The sequence below is a fragment of the Hemitrygon akajei genome, chromosome 16 (assembly GCF_048418815.1).
Source record: "Hemitrygon akajei chromosome 16, sHemAka1.3, whole genome shotgun sequence".
NCBI lineage: Eukaryota > Metazoa > Chordata > Chondrichthyes > Myliobatiformes > Dasyatidae > Hemitrygon > Hemitrygon akajei.
This window is the reverse complement of record NC_133139.1, coordinates 49,692,546-49,709,193: the sequence shown is the minus strand read 5'-3', so window position 1 is coordinate 49,709,193 and position 16,648 is coordinate 49,692,546. Positions and strand designations below refer to the sequence as shown.

The window sequence follows — 16,648 nt, the reverse complement described above, 5'->3', positions numbered from 1 at the left end:
TGAATCAACTAATCCTCTTGGCAGTGCATTCTGGAGCTAATCATTTGCTGTGTAAAAACTCAAGGATCTTTTGCTAATCACTTTAATTCTATGCACTCCAGTCTTGACCTACTGACACCAATGGAGAAAATTTTTTATCTCTATCATTTGGAGAAAAAAGTATTAGGATAGATGAGACCCCACAACTGGACAGGATTACTACAGGAAGCGAGGGAAGAAATCGTTGCCCTTTGTTGATGATCTTTGCATCCTCACTGGTGACAGGAGTAGAAATAAAAGATAGGAGGGTGGCAAATGTTATTCCTTTGTTCAAGAAAGGGAAGAGGAATCACCCTGGAAATTATAGACCAGTGAGTCTAATGTCAATGGTGGGAAAATTATTGGAGAGGATTCTTAGAGACAGAATTTATGAGCATTTAGGAGAAGCATAGTCTTATTACAAATAGTCAGCATGGCTTCGTAAAGAGTAGATCATGCCTTACAAGTCTGATTGAATTCTTTGAAGATGTAACAAAGCACTTTGAAGAAGATAGAGAAGTGGATATGGTCTATGGATTTTAGTTAGGTTCCCATTCAGAAAGTTAGGAGGCATGGGATCTAGGGAAACTTGGCTGCATAGATTCAGAATTTGCTTGCCCACAGAGGTGGTAGTGGATGAGCGCATTCTGGTTGGATCTCAGTAATCAATGATGTTCCACAGGGATCTGTTCTGGGACCCATGCTGTTTGTGATTTTCATAAATGACTTGAATGAGGAAGTGGAAGGATTGGTTCATAAGTTTACAGCTGATACGAAGGTTGGTAGTGTTATGTATAGTATAGAAGGCTATTTGGGACATTGATAAGATTCAGAGCTGGGCTGAGAAGTGGCAGATGGAGTTCAATCTGGAGAAGTATAAAGTGATTCACTTTGGAAGGTCAACTTGAAGGTAGAATACAGGGTTAATGGCAGGATTCTTGGCCACGTGGAGGAACTGAAGGGTCATGGAGTCCACAAGCATAGATCTCTCAAAGTTGCATTACAAGTTGATGGTGTGATTAAGAAAGTGTATGGTGTGTATGGCTTTCATTATTCAGGAAAATGAGTTCAAGAACTGTGAGGTAGAGTTGCAGGTCTGTAAAACTCAGTTAGACCAAACATTTGTGTTCATTTCTGGTCTCCTCATTATTGGAAGGATGTGGAAGTTTTAGTGAGAGTGCAGAGGAGATTTACCAGGATACTGCCTGTATTAGAGAGCATGTCTTATGAGGCTAGGTTGGGTAAGCTAGGGTTTTTCTCTTCAGAGAGGAGGAGGATGAGGGATGACTTGATAGAAGTGTACAAGATGATAAGCTTAGATAGGGTGGACAACCAGGAACTTTTTAGTCAAGGTGGAAATGACTAATATGAGGGGGCATAACTTTAAAGTGTTTGGAGGAAAGTATAGAGGGATGTCAGAGGTAATTATTTTATACTGAGAGTGGTAGGTGTGTGGAGCATGCTGCCAGAGGTGGTGGTAAAGGTAGAGATACATTAGGGATGTTTAAGAGAGTCTGAGATAGGCACATGGATAATAGAAAAACGGAGTGCTATGCGGGAGGGAAGGATTAGATCTTAGAGTAGGTTAAAGGGTTGGCACAGCATTGTGGACTGAAGGGCCTATAGTGTGCTGTACTGTTCTAAATTCTATCTGCTCTGCAGATGCTCTTAATGATTTTTCATATCTCTGTTGATATCATCTCAATTTCCCTGTACAAGAACAACTGCAGTGGCTCTAGTCTATACATTTAAGTCCAGCATCCTTGGATCATTTGCATCAATCTCTTCTGCATCCTCTCTAGAGCTTTTCCATCTTTTTGAAATGTGGCACTTGCAACAGGGTACAGTATGCCAATTATGGCTGATTAGGTATCTAATTAAGATTTGTCATAGTTTCCTTACTCTTGCCTTCCATGCTTTTATTTAGAAACACTGGACCCTGTATGGTTTCTCAACCTACTATGCCACTGGCAACAAACTTTGCATAAGGGCCTCTAGATCTTCTTTTTAAAATTGTGCCCTCTAGTAGATTTTTTTCCCTCAGTCTTTCTACCACATTGTAACTGTTCACATTTCTATGCATCACCATCCATTCTACAAATCTTTTATATCTCCTTGAGGTCTGTTTCTCAATTATGTCTTCACAATTATGTTTCCACGTCTTATGTTGATTTAGAAGTTGTATACTGTTTACCTAGTCCAGGTTGAGGAATGGTTTTAGCACTGGTCTCTGAAGAACTTCACTGTACGTTTACCTCCATTTTGAAAGCAACCTTTCATTATTGCTCTGTGTTAGCCAAATTAGTCAATTTTCTCTCCATGTCCATGCTGCTACTTGTATGCCTGTACTTAATGTTATAGGATTTATTGTTCTGAAGTTGCGATTTGATTTCCTTTTCCATATGGCAAATCTTCACCAAGTCAGCTGACTTTCTTTTGTTTTCCTCATCTTGTTTTCAAACCATTGATTCATTGCGAGTGTGCAAATTAATGGATGCATTTTTATGTATGAATTTTAACAGTATTTAAGGTGGCAATGCTTCCATAGTGTTTCCCACGTACCAAATGTCCTGACATCTGCACTGCCTACTAGAGCTATCAAATAATGTTCAAGAGTGAGAAGCCAATCAAGAGATGTTTATCCCAACTCAGAATTACTAAATAATTTTGAACTTGCCAAACCATTTGGAAAGTCAGCAGTATTTAACCAGCAACTACTAGTAGATAATTGCAGCTGTGAACTGAGTTTAAAGAATTGAACATTTGCATTAAAGATTTATATATAATATTCGAGCCCTGGATAACTTTCCCTAAATGATTGGAGAGTATTAATAGCTAATTGTTAGAAAATTTGCTTTGAACAGTTTTTAATAATTGATCTAAAAGTTGTCAGTCATGCTCTGAAATTAAAAGATAGTGAATGCATGTAAAGCACATATTTATCATGATTTTCCAAAGAACTTTGAGCTAATAAACTCTCCTGTATGACTCTTCATGGGCACCTACTAAACTGTTGATAACTGAACAAAATCAGAATCTTAACAGAAATGTTCTCTTTCATTCTGAATAATTAGTATTTCCATTTTCAATCAATTGTGTTTAAAAATGTTCAAATGCTAAAATATGTTCTTAAATCCAACTTGCATTTCTAGTGTGTTTATGCACATTTCAAAAGAAGCAGTTTAACTACTTTCACAATGAGATTCTGAAACTTCTGTGGCTTTATAGCATGTTACAGTAGGTACTATAATGCCATATAACCCTCAGCCTGCTGCTTTCATTTACTAAAGAACTAGCAATGATTCTTTTCTGATCTACAAATATGCTATGTATTAAAGAATTTGTTCAATGTTTACTGCTACTTTCAGCTTATGCAGTCTGCTAAGAGCAGATCCACAATTGGAGTTTCAGGATTGTTCCTTCATGAACTAATAAAGCAAAATGTTAAAATTTCCTGTTAGTTATATTTCTCTGTGATATCTAGCCATGATTATTTTAATCTTGCATCAGTGTTCCAGTTCACCATTGATGGAGTTCTAGAGGAACCCAGAACACACATTCCTCCTCTCAGCGGGTGAAGATAACTGATTTTTAAAATGACTTTTTAAGAGTACTCTGAACTGCATTTTACCTCACTGAAAGACTTCTATTTGGTGACTATGTAACAGTTTATTGACTTTCACCATTTTTATCAGTCCAAACTGACCCAATTAAGCAGGAGTTTGTTGCAGATGCAAATGGAGGATTATTTCCATGGCTTGGTCACCATTGACAGAATTGAAGGTTTCAAAAACCGTTAGTTTACTTTCTGGGTTTGCTTCTTCATATTACTTTTATCTGAGAGTTGGCCTCAAATGAGTCACTCCTGACAAAGCATCATCAAAGAAGCTATTGAAATGAATGGGTCCTTCATTCCTATGCAACGGTCATAATAGTGTGATACCATAGAAACTTTAAATGTGCATAGTAAATACCTTTACAAGATACTGACTTGATATGGTACAGTTAATACTTTAAACCTTGAAAGTGAGCATCAGCAGGCTGTTCAACAGCAGAGCTTCATGTCAGAACACCAGCTTTGCTCAGGCCCTCTAGGACTTTCAGGTGTAGGGACCTCTTTCCTCCATTTTCCATTAGGAACCTTCCACTGCTTTGGACCGTGGACCTTCTTATTCCTTCCACTGAAATGCAAGGATAAACTTTGAGTCATTAGAGGAGTAGGTTCATGTTATTTGCCTCTATTCATTTCTAAAAGTTCCAGAAGAGTCTGGGATTATTTCAAGGAACTTGCTTGCCGCAGCCTCACAAACTTCCCTCATGGCTTCATCAAAACTTCACTATAAAACTTTACTAGCACAGATATGTACAAGAGTGATACATGATCAACTGCATTGCGTTTCCTTTGTATGTAGTACTTTTATGTAACCTCTTCTGAATGAGCTTCTGGCCACACAGATGTTAATGTGTCATGCTGATTATTGTATGATAGTATTCTGTGTTTTCATCTTTGGTTTTAAACAGAAAGCTTAGCTATTCATAGTTTGATTTATACAGTACAGAGGAGACCCTTGGCCCAATTTGTCCACCCCAACCAAGACGCCTATCTGTGCCAGTCCTTTCTGTCTCCATTTGGTCTATATCCCTCTAAACCTTTCTATCCATTTACTTATCCAAATGTCTTTTAAACACTGTAATTGTAGTCCTCCACATCATCACCTTTTGTAGCTCATTCCGTTTTCCCACAAAATCTGTGTGAAAACCTTGTCCCTTGAATACCCTTTAAATCTTTCCCCTCTCACCTTAACCCCATGCCCTATAATTTTAGACTTCCCAACCTCATAAAAAAGACAGAGACTATCTCCCCTACCTAAACCCTGAATAATATTACAAACCTTGATGAGGTCACTCCTCGAATCCAGACAAACAAATCTATCCAATCTCTCTTGAGGATGAGTATATTCCATTCACTTTCCTGGACAAATTCTGTGACATGCAATCCCTTAGCACAATGGCAGTACAAGTCAAAATAAGAGAACTTTAAAGTCATGTCTAATTTCAACCCTGCTTTTCCTGTACCAATCCCTGCTGTCTATATATATTTACTGTTCTAAATCTCACTGACTCTTTGGGAGCATATGGTAGAATCCCATTACCTATTTCTTATTTCTGAATTCTACCCATCAGATCCCCCAGAATATTCTCGAAGCACTGCTGTGATGTTAACTTTAAATCAGTTTTCAAATGCCCAAAATAGAGCGACAACCATTTAAAACATAGATGACGAATTTCTTTAGCCAGAGCATAGTGAATCTGTGGAATTTGTTGCATTGGGTGTGTTTAAGATGGGAGTTGATATGTTCTTGATTAGTCAGGGCATAAAAGGTTATGGGGAGAAGGCAGGAGAAAGAGGTTGAGAGGGAAAGTAGATCAGCCATGATGAACTGGTGAAGCAGACTTGATGGACCAAATGGACTAATTCTGCTCTTTTAAGGTCTTATTTGTAAAATGATGTTGCTGTTCTCAAAATATTGTTATATCATTTTTACCTGGAAACATAAATCTCGCTTGGAGAAAATCAGAATTCAAACGTCAGCATATTTTCAATTAAAATCAAGTATCTTTTTCAGCTATGTTTGAACAGAGAGTAACACGTCCTGTGATTCCATTTTGAAACACAAATTAACCTCTTTACCACCATTTCACCAAGCAACACCTGAATCAGAATCAAGTTTATCACCGGCATGCACCATGCCCTGTTTTCAGTTTTACAGTGTGTTTCCAAACCCTTTCAGCTAATGTAATTGCCTTCATTCCCCCCCCCCCCCCCCCGTTATCTTCCAACTTCATTTTATGCATCAGTCATTAGAAACAGTCATTTAAATACCTCCAGAGTCATTGACCAAAAGTCATTGACAGTCAGAATCACTGACCAAAACATATGTGGAAGCAGTCTGGAAACAAATATGTCCTTGATATTGGGGGCACAGCAGGGAAGGAGTTTTGAATTTCAGTCTATATAGTGTAATGTCAGTTCATTTAGCAGAAGCCTGGCTTTTGAATTACTCATCCACAATATCCTAGCAGAACTCTAAAGTCTTGTCAATAAGACATCACAGAAGATTAACAAAAGAGATACGATATAACTAAGTGCCTTTGGTGAAAAATTAAAGGCTGACTTTACCTCCTGGTGGGAAATAATGCTTTTCTTTCTAAACTTTCCAGGTAAAAGTACCCTTGTAAACAGGCCTGGCTCGGCCGACTCTGTCAAGTCCCACGATCCTTTCCAGCCCTTTGGCGCTTATGACGGTGACCAGTTTCAAAGTAAAAAGGGGCTCGGTGACCCATTCAGCGGTAAAGATCCCTTCACGCCTTCTTCCTCAAGTAAAACTTCTAAAGACTCTTCTTTGGGTTTTGCAGACTTCAGCTCTGTAAGTTGAGATCAGTGATACTCTCTGTCCACAATCACTCCCTCCCAATACCCTTACCCACTCTGCTAGTAGGATCATTCTACTAAAGCCTACAACTGGACGCCTCACCAGCTTCACTTACCATTCTCGTGGAAATCATGCTAGCCATTTTTCCATAATAATACTGATCTACTCAATATCTTTTGCCCTTTTCTCGCTTTTTGTCTAATGTAAAGGGAAAAAAAGATTGAACCAGTGGCCAACCTTATAATGACAGCAAGCAACCTTTTCAAAAATAAAATTGACAAGCTGGACATAATGACAAAAAATAATACAGTAATCATTGACAACCAATGATTGGCAAGAGGTTGAATAATTCCAGCCAGAATTAAACTGGATGTGATTACTGTTATGTTGCTGTCATAAACTGGTTTGAAGTGTTTATTTTGGTGATATATGTCGTTATTAAATTTCAACCAGGGTAGGTATATCACTAAGGCCTTTGGCCAACACATATTTGGTTGGTGGCTGAGTGTTAACATTTCTTTCTTGTCCCCTCTATTCTTTGCCACTCTCTCTCCCACTCCTCAACACCCCCCCCCATTTCCTTACCATGCACAACTTGAGACAGCTGATCTGATTGTGCTTCAGTGCAGTTGCTTGTAGTAATACTTATCTGATGCATGCGAGGCATTGATGATAAATTGGGATTTTTATTAACTTGTGCCAACAGTATCACTACTCAGCTCTCAGTCCTGAGTGTATTACTTATGAACTTGATGTGCATCAGTATCCTCTCTGCTTATATTTAAAGCTAGTGAATGTACTTCTGCAATTAATGAACTGAACATAGCCAACCGAAAACATCAGTAGGTGTGAGCAGGTTATATTTCTTCTGTAATAAGGCTGTATGCATGAGTTTCTGTAAGAATCTGTAGCTTTGTCATTGTAGTTCTCCATCTCTCATTTAGAATCTGTGCTTGTTTTTGTTTTAAATTCACCTTCTAGCCCAAGGTATCCTTTCTTTGATGTACTTTACCTCTATTTCCAAAAGTAGAGTGTTTACTATTGTTTATCTACAGGATCTATAATTGGCTTTCAAGGAGGTGATGAGTATCTACCACCAGTCCTTCTGGTGAAGGTACTCCAACAGTGGCGTTCATTAGTGAGTGCCAGGATATAGACCCAAAGATAATTTTTTGATGCATTGTTGAGTTACATATTAATGAACTATCAAAAGGAAGAGAAGAAAATAAAGAGTATATCATTAGATTGATGAACTCAGTCTGATTTGAAAAAGAAGGCCTGTTTAATTATCAGCTGCTCAGTTAATTTGTCTGGTGCCTTCTTCAGCTCTCAAAAATGGAAATATACTTAGGCCTATATTAAGATTAAGGATATACATGGAGTGATATAAGGAAACAGAGATATTAATCAGACTGGACCCAGACTCGAGCTCAGAACAGTGAGAGCTGATTGCATATGGACATCTATCATTCTTAATGGGCTAGAGAGAGGATAAATGTAAGGATGATTTTTTTTTATGTGGAAGTAGCATCATATAACTAAGTAAACAAGGGGAAACCCTTACAAAATCAAGGAATAACTTGGGAAGTTATTTAGTGTTTGATTGTAATTGACACATAGGAAGGCAGTTATAATTAAAAGAGAACAATCCTTGTAGCCCAGGGTGTCACTCCTATGAGTTTCTCAGAACAACATTTATCCTTTCCATCTTCACTTATTGAATACTTGCCCTCTGTATCACTATCGAGGGTGGGAATTGTCACTAAATATGTTACTGCATTAATCTTTCTCAATTCACAGTATCTATCTTTGGGCTGAGCAATGGTGTACAATTCTTGTGTCACATGGATATAATTGCCATTTGCAAGAATGTTCCACTGTCTTATCCTACCTTCATCACTTGAATCTCTTATTTTAACTTTATAGCAATCTACATTAAACAGTAGCTGGACTAGATCAGTTATGTCAATAACGTAACTGGATGAGGTCTCTGGAATGAGCAGATCACCTATGGGTTTAATTGTCTCATCTTATGCCATGCCATTCTATAAGTCAAGTCAACTCAAGTCATGTCACTTTTTATTGTCATTTTGACCATTTTGCTGGTACAGTACACAGTAAAAATGAGATAACGTTTTTCAGGACCATGGTGCTACATAAAACAGTACAAAAACTACACTGAACTACGTAAAAACAACACAGAAAAAAAAACTACACTAGACTACAGACCTACCTAGAAATGCATAAAGTGCACAAAACAGTGCAGGCATTACAATAAATAATAAACAAGACAGTAGGCACAGAAGAGGGCAGTAAGTTGGTGTCAGTCCAGTCTCTGGGTATTGAGGAGTCTGATGGCTTGGGGGGGAGAAACTGTTACATAGTCTGGTTGTGAGAGCCTGAATGCTTTGGTGCTTTTTCCCAGATAGCAAAAGGGAGAAGAGTTTGTATGAGGGGTGTCTGGGGTCCTTCATAATGCTGTTTACTTTGCAGATGCAGCGTGTAGTGTAAATGTCTGTGATGGCGGGAATAGAGACCCTGATGATCTTCTCAGCTGACCTCACTATCTGCTGCAGGCCCTGTAGAATGTGATGAAGATGGGTGGTGGGAGATAGACACTGCTGGGCTTTCTTTGCTACGGAGCTGGTGTTGAGGGACCAGGTGAGATTCTCCGCCAGGTGAACACCAAGAAATTTGGTGCTCTTAACGATCTCTACCGAGGAGCTGTCAATGTTCAGCGGAGAGTGGTCGCTCCGTGCCCTCCTGAAGTCAACAACAATCTCTTTTGTTTTGTTCACATTCAGAGACAGGTTGTTGGCTCTGCACCAGTCCATTAGCCGCTGCACCTCCTCTTTGTATGCTGACTCGTCGTTCTTGCTGATGAGACCCACCACGGTTGTGTCATCGGCGAACTTGATGTGGTTCGAGCTGTGTGTTGCAGCACAGTCATGGGTCAGCAGACTGAACAGCAGTGGACTGAGCACCCAGCTCTGGGGGGGCCCCCTGTTCAGTGTGATGGTGTTGGAGATGCTGCCTCCGATCCAGACTGACTGAGGTCTCCCAGTTAGGAAGTCTAGTATCCATTTGCAGAGGGAGGTGTTCAGGCCCAGTAGGCTCAGCTTTCCAATCAGTTTCTGAGGAATGATTGTGTTGAATGCTGAACTGAAGTCTATGAACAGCATTCGAACGTACGTGTCTTTTTTGTCCAGGTGGGTTAGGGCCAGGTGGAGGGTGATGACAATGGTGTCGTCTGTTGAGCGGTTGGGATGGTACGCAAACTGCAGGGGGTCCAGTGAGGGGTGTAGCAGGGTCTTGATGTGCCTCATGACGAGCCTCTCGAAACACTTCATGATGATGGATGTGAGTGCACGGTGAGTAGACGGCAGTCATTGAGGCACGACACTGAAGACTTCTTCGGCACGGGGACGATGGTGGCAGCCTTGAAGCAAGTTGGAACGATGGCGCTGCTCAGGGAGACGTTGAAGACGTCAGTGAGAACATCTGTTAGCCGGTCTGCACATCCTCTAAGCACTCTACCAGGAATATTGTCTGGTCCAGCAGCCTTCTGTGGGTTGACCCTGCACAGGGTTCTTCTCACATCGGCCACAGTGAGACACAGCACCTGGTCATTTGGAGGAGGGGTGGACGTTCTTGCCGCCACGTCACTTTCTGCCTCAAAACAAGCGTAGAAGTTGTTCAGCGCATCTGGGAGGGAGGCATCACCCGCACAGTCAGGTGATGTTGTCCTGTAGTTGGTGATGTCCTGAATGCCTTTCCACATGCTCCGTGTGTTACCACCGCCCTGGAAGTGGCCGTGGATTCGCTGGACGTGTGCACGCTTTGCCTCTCTGATGGCCTGGGACAGTTTGGCCCTTTGCTGTTGTTAGGGCTGCCTTGTCACCTGCTGTGAAGGTGGAGTCACAGGTCCTCAGCAGTGCACACACCTCCGCGGTCATCCATGGCTTCTGGTTAGCACGTGTAGTGATGGTCTTGGACACAGTGATGTCATCGATGCGTCGTTGATAAATTAGGCCAGTTAGGTTACAATTTATAGCTGTGGCAGATACTTCCAGGCAATGTTTCATATCACTTAAGATGGTGCCAGTTTCAAAGTTGAAACAATTTCAAGAGGAATAATACACAGGTCTTCAACTTTACTAGTAAAAACAGTCATGATTCATAGCTGTTGCTATGTCCACATATTCAGCTACTTGAGATACAATCTGACTTCCACTGTGATGACACTAGAAGTGCAGTAATAGGCATTACATGAATTTTAAATGTCATACATTTAAATATGCAGTTGAGTTTGCAAGCAGATCAATGGTTTGTAATTTAAAAGATGTTGCATTAAGACTTGTGCTGTTTTAAAGAATGGTATACATAACTTGAAGGAAATGTGGAAAGATATTTTGATGTACATGTGAAAAAGCACAAAAAGTAGAATTGTAGCACATTCTTTAATTCTGAAGGTATTAAGATAGATCAGTTTATTTTGTTTGTTAAACTGAGGGCCGTGGGAGGAGAATGTTTTCCAGCTGAAGGTATTTCCCCAGGAATAGAGGTCCTATCCATCCTCACATCCTTGTAGACTTGTTATCCCTTCCCTTTCATGCTAGTTAACACTGCTGTTCCCCACAATCTTAATAGCCAACATTTTACAGGTTTTGCGCCCACTCCCTCACTTGTAGATTTGTGCAACTCTTTCTTGCTTCTAGGTTCATGTTTGCCTCAGTCTCTTGAGGATATAGCCCTCTCCTCCCTTGTGTCCATACACATTGCATATCCATATCTGTTTACTATGACCTCCATATCTCCCAAACTCTCACACGATCTCCACTTTCCCTACAAGTTGAGTGCATCAGCAATATATTTATGTTTCATTCAGAGATCTTTCTTGGAAGTCATGAAATTTTAAAGGAAGTGCATTTCAAAGTAGGTACAGATCTTTTCTGAGCATGAGACCAACTTATTCTTAACCAAAGTAAAGGTTCATCCCAGCAAAGTTTTGATCTTATCTGTTTTATGCATACCACATTGAATGTAGGTGCTTCTTTAATCATTTTTTTGCTGTTAAATCTGAAACTTTCTGAAACCTTCTGAAGAACGCTTCTCCCTTTTGAAAACAGCTACAAGTTGTAAATTTTAACATATCAAGGTTTTAAAATGGCTTTTTTTTCTCCATTTCAATATTTGATGCTTTTATCTGAGTTTTAAATCAGTTCGGTTCAGAGCCCACAACCTGCTTTCGTGTGTCTTGGGCTTGGCGGCACCCATCCCTCTCCAGGCCAGACTATATCTGATGTCCTCTAACTCAGTGGTTCGCCCTGGTCTCGAACACGTGGCTGTTGTAGTTCTTTGAGGAACTCATCTGCCCTGGCCAGTGACTACATTGACGAGGTCCTTCGCCCAGTGGTGCCATGTTAATACCACCCCTTCATGAGCTTTAGCAGTGGACTGGGGTGTGCCACTTGGAGGCAGAAGTGGGAGATTTAGGAAATGGATGAAGACTAGTGATGCCCAGCCACCTTCCTAGGTAGAGTGCAGCTGCCAGATAGCAAATGTACTACCTCTATCCAGAGCCTCCTATACCCTGAGTATTAAATAGAAATCAAGAAATGCCCAACCTGACAGATTTTTGCTTAATATTTTATTACCTGATAGAATCTTACATAAAGCTGATCCATGTATTAACCATGCTTTCTGTGAAGGTGCAGAGGTGCTTTTCCCTCTCTTCCTATCCTGAATGCTTTTCTGAGAAGACCACAAAAGCAGATGCCCTTTTGGTATCTCACCAACTACACACAAGGGCAGCTTAGCGTGATAAAGATCAACTGTCCATGTACATTCTTTTCCAGTAAAGAGACACAAGGCTGGCAGTAAAATGTAGGCTTTGGTGTCATACCTCACTCTGCAAACACTGAGTCCAATTTGATTTTGTCATTGCTGCGCAGATTGTTGAATAATAGATGTAAACCAGGACCTCATCGGTTCCTGTAAGTTCACTATTGCTCCTGAGGGTGGCACTTCAGTCTACATTTAAAGATAGTTTGTTTTGGGAGGGGAAAGATTTCCTGAGTAAGGTGTTTACAAGATAGTGAAATATGGTTTTCGAATTGCTGAGCTGACAGATCAAAGTTAAGATGCTTTGATTTGACATGCGTGAGAGTTCTGCAAATCTAAGAAGCATTGCCTTTTGCATAAAGGGCTTGTTACCTTGGGGTAACCACATTAACTACCTGGAGAAATCTATCTTTGGGTGTGGCAGACTGAGGACAAACAAGTCAACACTAAGCTGTTCTTTGTTATGCTCAATTAGAGATTGACATTTTGTCTTGCTCTAATTTGTTGACCCTGAAGCTCTAAATAATGAATCCACATATGTGTAAAAATTGAAATGGGAGGCAATCATATGATACTGCCTTATTATGCTTTGGTGAGGTTCCTGATCAGAGAAGTCAGTTGGGGTTGTTTATAACAGCTAACCTCACAGAGATAACACACAGGATTAAACAGGATTGAAAAAAACAGTTAGAAAAGACAATAACAAGTTTACATATTACCACGGGTTTTCATTTTTTGCAGATGATTTCCTTCCACCATTGTGCATGCAAAACATGCCTGACTTTGAAGAGGTGGTGTGGGATAGTGAAAGAGTAATGATCTGAGCCCAGAATTTCTGATGTGTTCCCCTAGGATTTGTTGCTTGAGAGTTAAGGGCACTTGAGAAGCACATGTCAATGGAAAAGTAGCTGGATGTTGAATGATACGTCTTTCCAAGATGCATCTAAATTTGGGAATTCATGCACAAGTTCAACCACCTTGTGCAACTGTTCTGAATAAGTTTATATTTAAAATTTTTCATCTTGACCTGTGGCTCTGTTAACCTGCCTTCCAGTTTTAATTTATTACTTATTGTTATTAGTGATATATTTCAAAATTTAACGATCTTGTCACAGTTTGTAGGTAGAACAACTTTCACTTAATGATGTACATGATATCGACAATTCTTTATAAAACATACATTTATTTACAAAAATAATGATTGACAAATAGAGAGGAAAATGACATGTTAACCATGATACGATTCTTACATTTTGATATGCAATCAAGTTTCATCTGGCCTGGTGCATCCATTGAATTCCTATCAAACTGAATATCATGTACAAATTCATTAAAAAAAATTTTCACCTTGATCTGTGCCTCTGTTAACCTGCCGTATTGTTATAATTCAGTTCTCTTGCCGAGCCTGAGATCTCACAGGTCCTAATCTTTAAATTACTAAGCACTAAAATGAAACAGAACATAGACTGAAAAGTGAATTCGAAACCCTCTCACCGACAAAGACTAGGACATCCACATTTTTCATGTGCAGAAATGATATAATGCCATTTTGTTTTGATCAGATTCCCTTCCTTGCCTTAATTAATGTGTGAACGAATTTTTACAGCATTCTTAAGACATTGTTCATGATAACATTTTGATCAAAATTATTGTTAAATTTCCATGCGTCTTATTTTCTTTACAATATGGAAGGAAATTACAGCTGTGCAAGTCATTGGTGAGACCATACTTGGAGTATTGTATGCAGTTCTGGTCGTCGAACTAAATGAAGGATGTTACCAAGCTGAAGAGAGTTCAGAAAAGATTCACAGGGATATTAATCAGGATTGGAGGGCAAGAACTATAAATAGAGATTGGATAGGCTGGAACTGTTTTCCCTGGAATGTAGGAGGATGAGGAGTAACCTTATTGAGGTTTATAAAGTTATGAGGGGCATAGGTCAGGTAGATAGTCACAGACTTTATTCCAGTACAGAAGAACTGGAGAGCATAGGTTTAAGTTCAGAGAGGAATGAAAAGACCTGAGGGACAACTTTTTCACACACAGATTACTTTCTATATGGAAAGAGCTGCCAGAGAAAGTGGCAGAGGTAAGTACAATTACAATGTTTAAAACTCATTTAAATAGGTACATAGGTAGGAAAGGTTTAGACTCGCAGGGGTTCCCTACCTTTTTTATGCAATGGACCAATACCATTAAGCAAGGGGTCCATGGACCCTAGGTTGGGAACCCCTGGTTTAAAGGGATATGGGGACTTAGGACTAGCACAGGTAGGCACCTTGGTCAGCATGGACACTGTGCCAAAGGGTACCATATTCCCATCAACACTCTCAGATTATACCACTGACCTACACAACAACAGTAATTTGCATTGCCAGTTAACTTACTGATTTGTATATCTTTAGAGTGTGGGTGAAAACCTGAGTGTCCAGTGTTGGGGTGGTGAGGTGGTGCATGGGCATAAGGAGAACTTACAGACTCAAGCATCAGGGAAGCCTAGGGTTGAATCCAGTTTGCTGAAACTATGAGGCAGCAGCTTTAGAGCTATGCCTCAGTGTCAAACTGATATAATTCTGCTGATCCCAGCATTTAGATCTGTACCAAAAACAGTTTATCTAAAGCTTTACAAGTGTGTTTATTTTCCCTTGATTTGTGGTCTCATCTGAATGTACTGTTTTGAAAAGCTTAGTCATGGTACAGTACCTACCCTGTGTCAGCAGTGTCTTCAGCCACTGGATACTTTACATGATTTGAAATCAACTCATAAATGAGAAAAAAATGCTTAACAAAGCTATCATCTGCTTCACTACAGGTTTCTCCCAAGGAGAAGAGCAATAAAATTGAAGTGGTTCAAATCCCATAGATTTTACTTGCTATTAGGCAACCTACCAGTTGGAAATTTAATATTAATACTTTCTTGTTCTGAGGAATTCACACTACAGAGCAATGCATCCTGATTCTTGTAGGGTTCCACTGCCACCAACACCATGATTAGTGGATACCACCACTGTTGCTCTTTAACAAATTGTTGACATATGATTAGATGTAGATTTAGCACTGGGCAATGAATGCATCCAAGATGAGATCAGCAAAGTCTGCTAATACCCCAGTGAGTAATTTTAGACATGTAGCGCCAGCATTATGTGTACTGACATCAAATATCTTCCTGTCCCTAATTTGGTTGTTGATGATTACAGTATATTAGACCATGACCTTTCATCTCTTGTCTTGAATCTAGCTAATATTGATGAAGTAGGGATCTGCTAGTTATAGCTATTGCAAAAGATCGAACTTATGTGATTGTTAAATTTGGCAAAATTGTTCAGTAGACTTAATCAGTTTTGATCTGGCACTGCATCTAGGGAAGATGAAAGAATGAGAAGAAATTGAGTGGGCACAGTGAAGACAATGACAGTGACAACACATTGAAAGGATTTACAGACTGCTTTATAAGATCAATGTGGACCTGATGAGATAAGTGGCTTCTTTCTGGCAGTAACAACTATTTTTGTCCAAATGGAATATTCGAGCCTATATTGGCATATTTCAGAGTTTGGGTCTGAAACACTTTCTCGGTAGATGATGAAAGGTACCCTTTGCTACCTTGAATGCAAAATCCCCAAAGAAGAAGCTGTTCCGTTGCTGAACATGAGGGGAGGATTGGCCTGTCCTTCCGTACTCCTGTTGACTAAGAAAGTAGACTCCAGTTGTTCCTCCATCTCATTGTATTTGTTCGCATTGCATCCACACAAGTACTCGAAAGTCCTGGTACACTCATTGACTGAATGTTGTTTGCTAAAAGTTGTGCACTGTCAGAACTCCTGTTTAAAAATATTGTGTTTAATCCAAAATTACTCATTTACATGCATAGCACACAGCATACTAATACAAACTTTGAAAGTTTCATAATTGCCATTGTGTACACTCAGTGGCCACTTTATTAGGTACCACAGAGTGCTTGTTTGTGGTCTTCTGTTGCTGTAGGCCATCTACTCCAAGGTTCAATCTGTGTGTTCAGAAATGCCCTTCTGCATACCATTGTTGTAAAGTGTAGCTATCTGAGTTACTGTCACCTTCATGTGAGCTTGAATCAGACTGGCCATTCTCCTCTGACCTCTCTTCATAAACAAGGTGTGTTTGCCCACAGTACAGCCACTCACTGATTGTTTTTTGTTTCATGCACCATTCTCTGTAAACTCTAGAGACCGTTGTGTGTGAAAACCCCAGGAGGTCAGCAGTTTCTGAGATACTCGAACCTCCCATCTGGCACCAACAATCATTCCACGGTCAAAGTCACTTAGATCACATTTCTTTCCCATTCAGATGTTTGGGCTGAACAACAACTAAACCTG

The 16,648-nt window shown here is 39.9% G+C and overlaps 1 protein-coding gene across 6 annotated transcripts in view; it reads left to right on the top strand.

Annotated features, from left to right (window-relative positions):
• eps15l1a (epidermal growth factor receptor pathway substrate 15-like 1a) overlaps positions 1-16,648 on the top strand; it is a 487,464-nt gene that overhangs the window by 445,204 nt on the left and 25,612 nt on the right. For 4 of the 6 annotated variants that reach the window (XM_073068849.1, XM_073068851.1, XM_073068850.1 and 1 more), the window contains one exon: positions 6,241-6,446. The exons of the other annotated variants lie outside the window; for them this stretch is intronic. In XM_073068849.1, the coding sequence (XP_072924950.1) occupies positions 6,241-6,446 (206 nt within the window). The remainder of the gene's footprint in view (positions 1-6,240; positions 6,447-16,648) is intronic. 6 annotated transcript variants of the gene reach the window in all.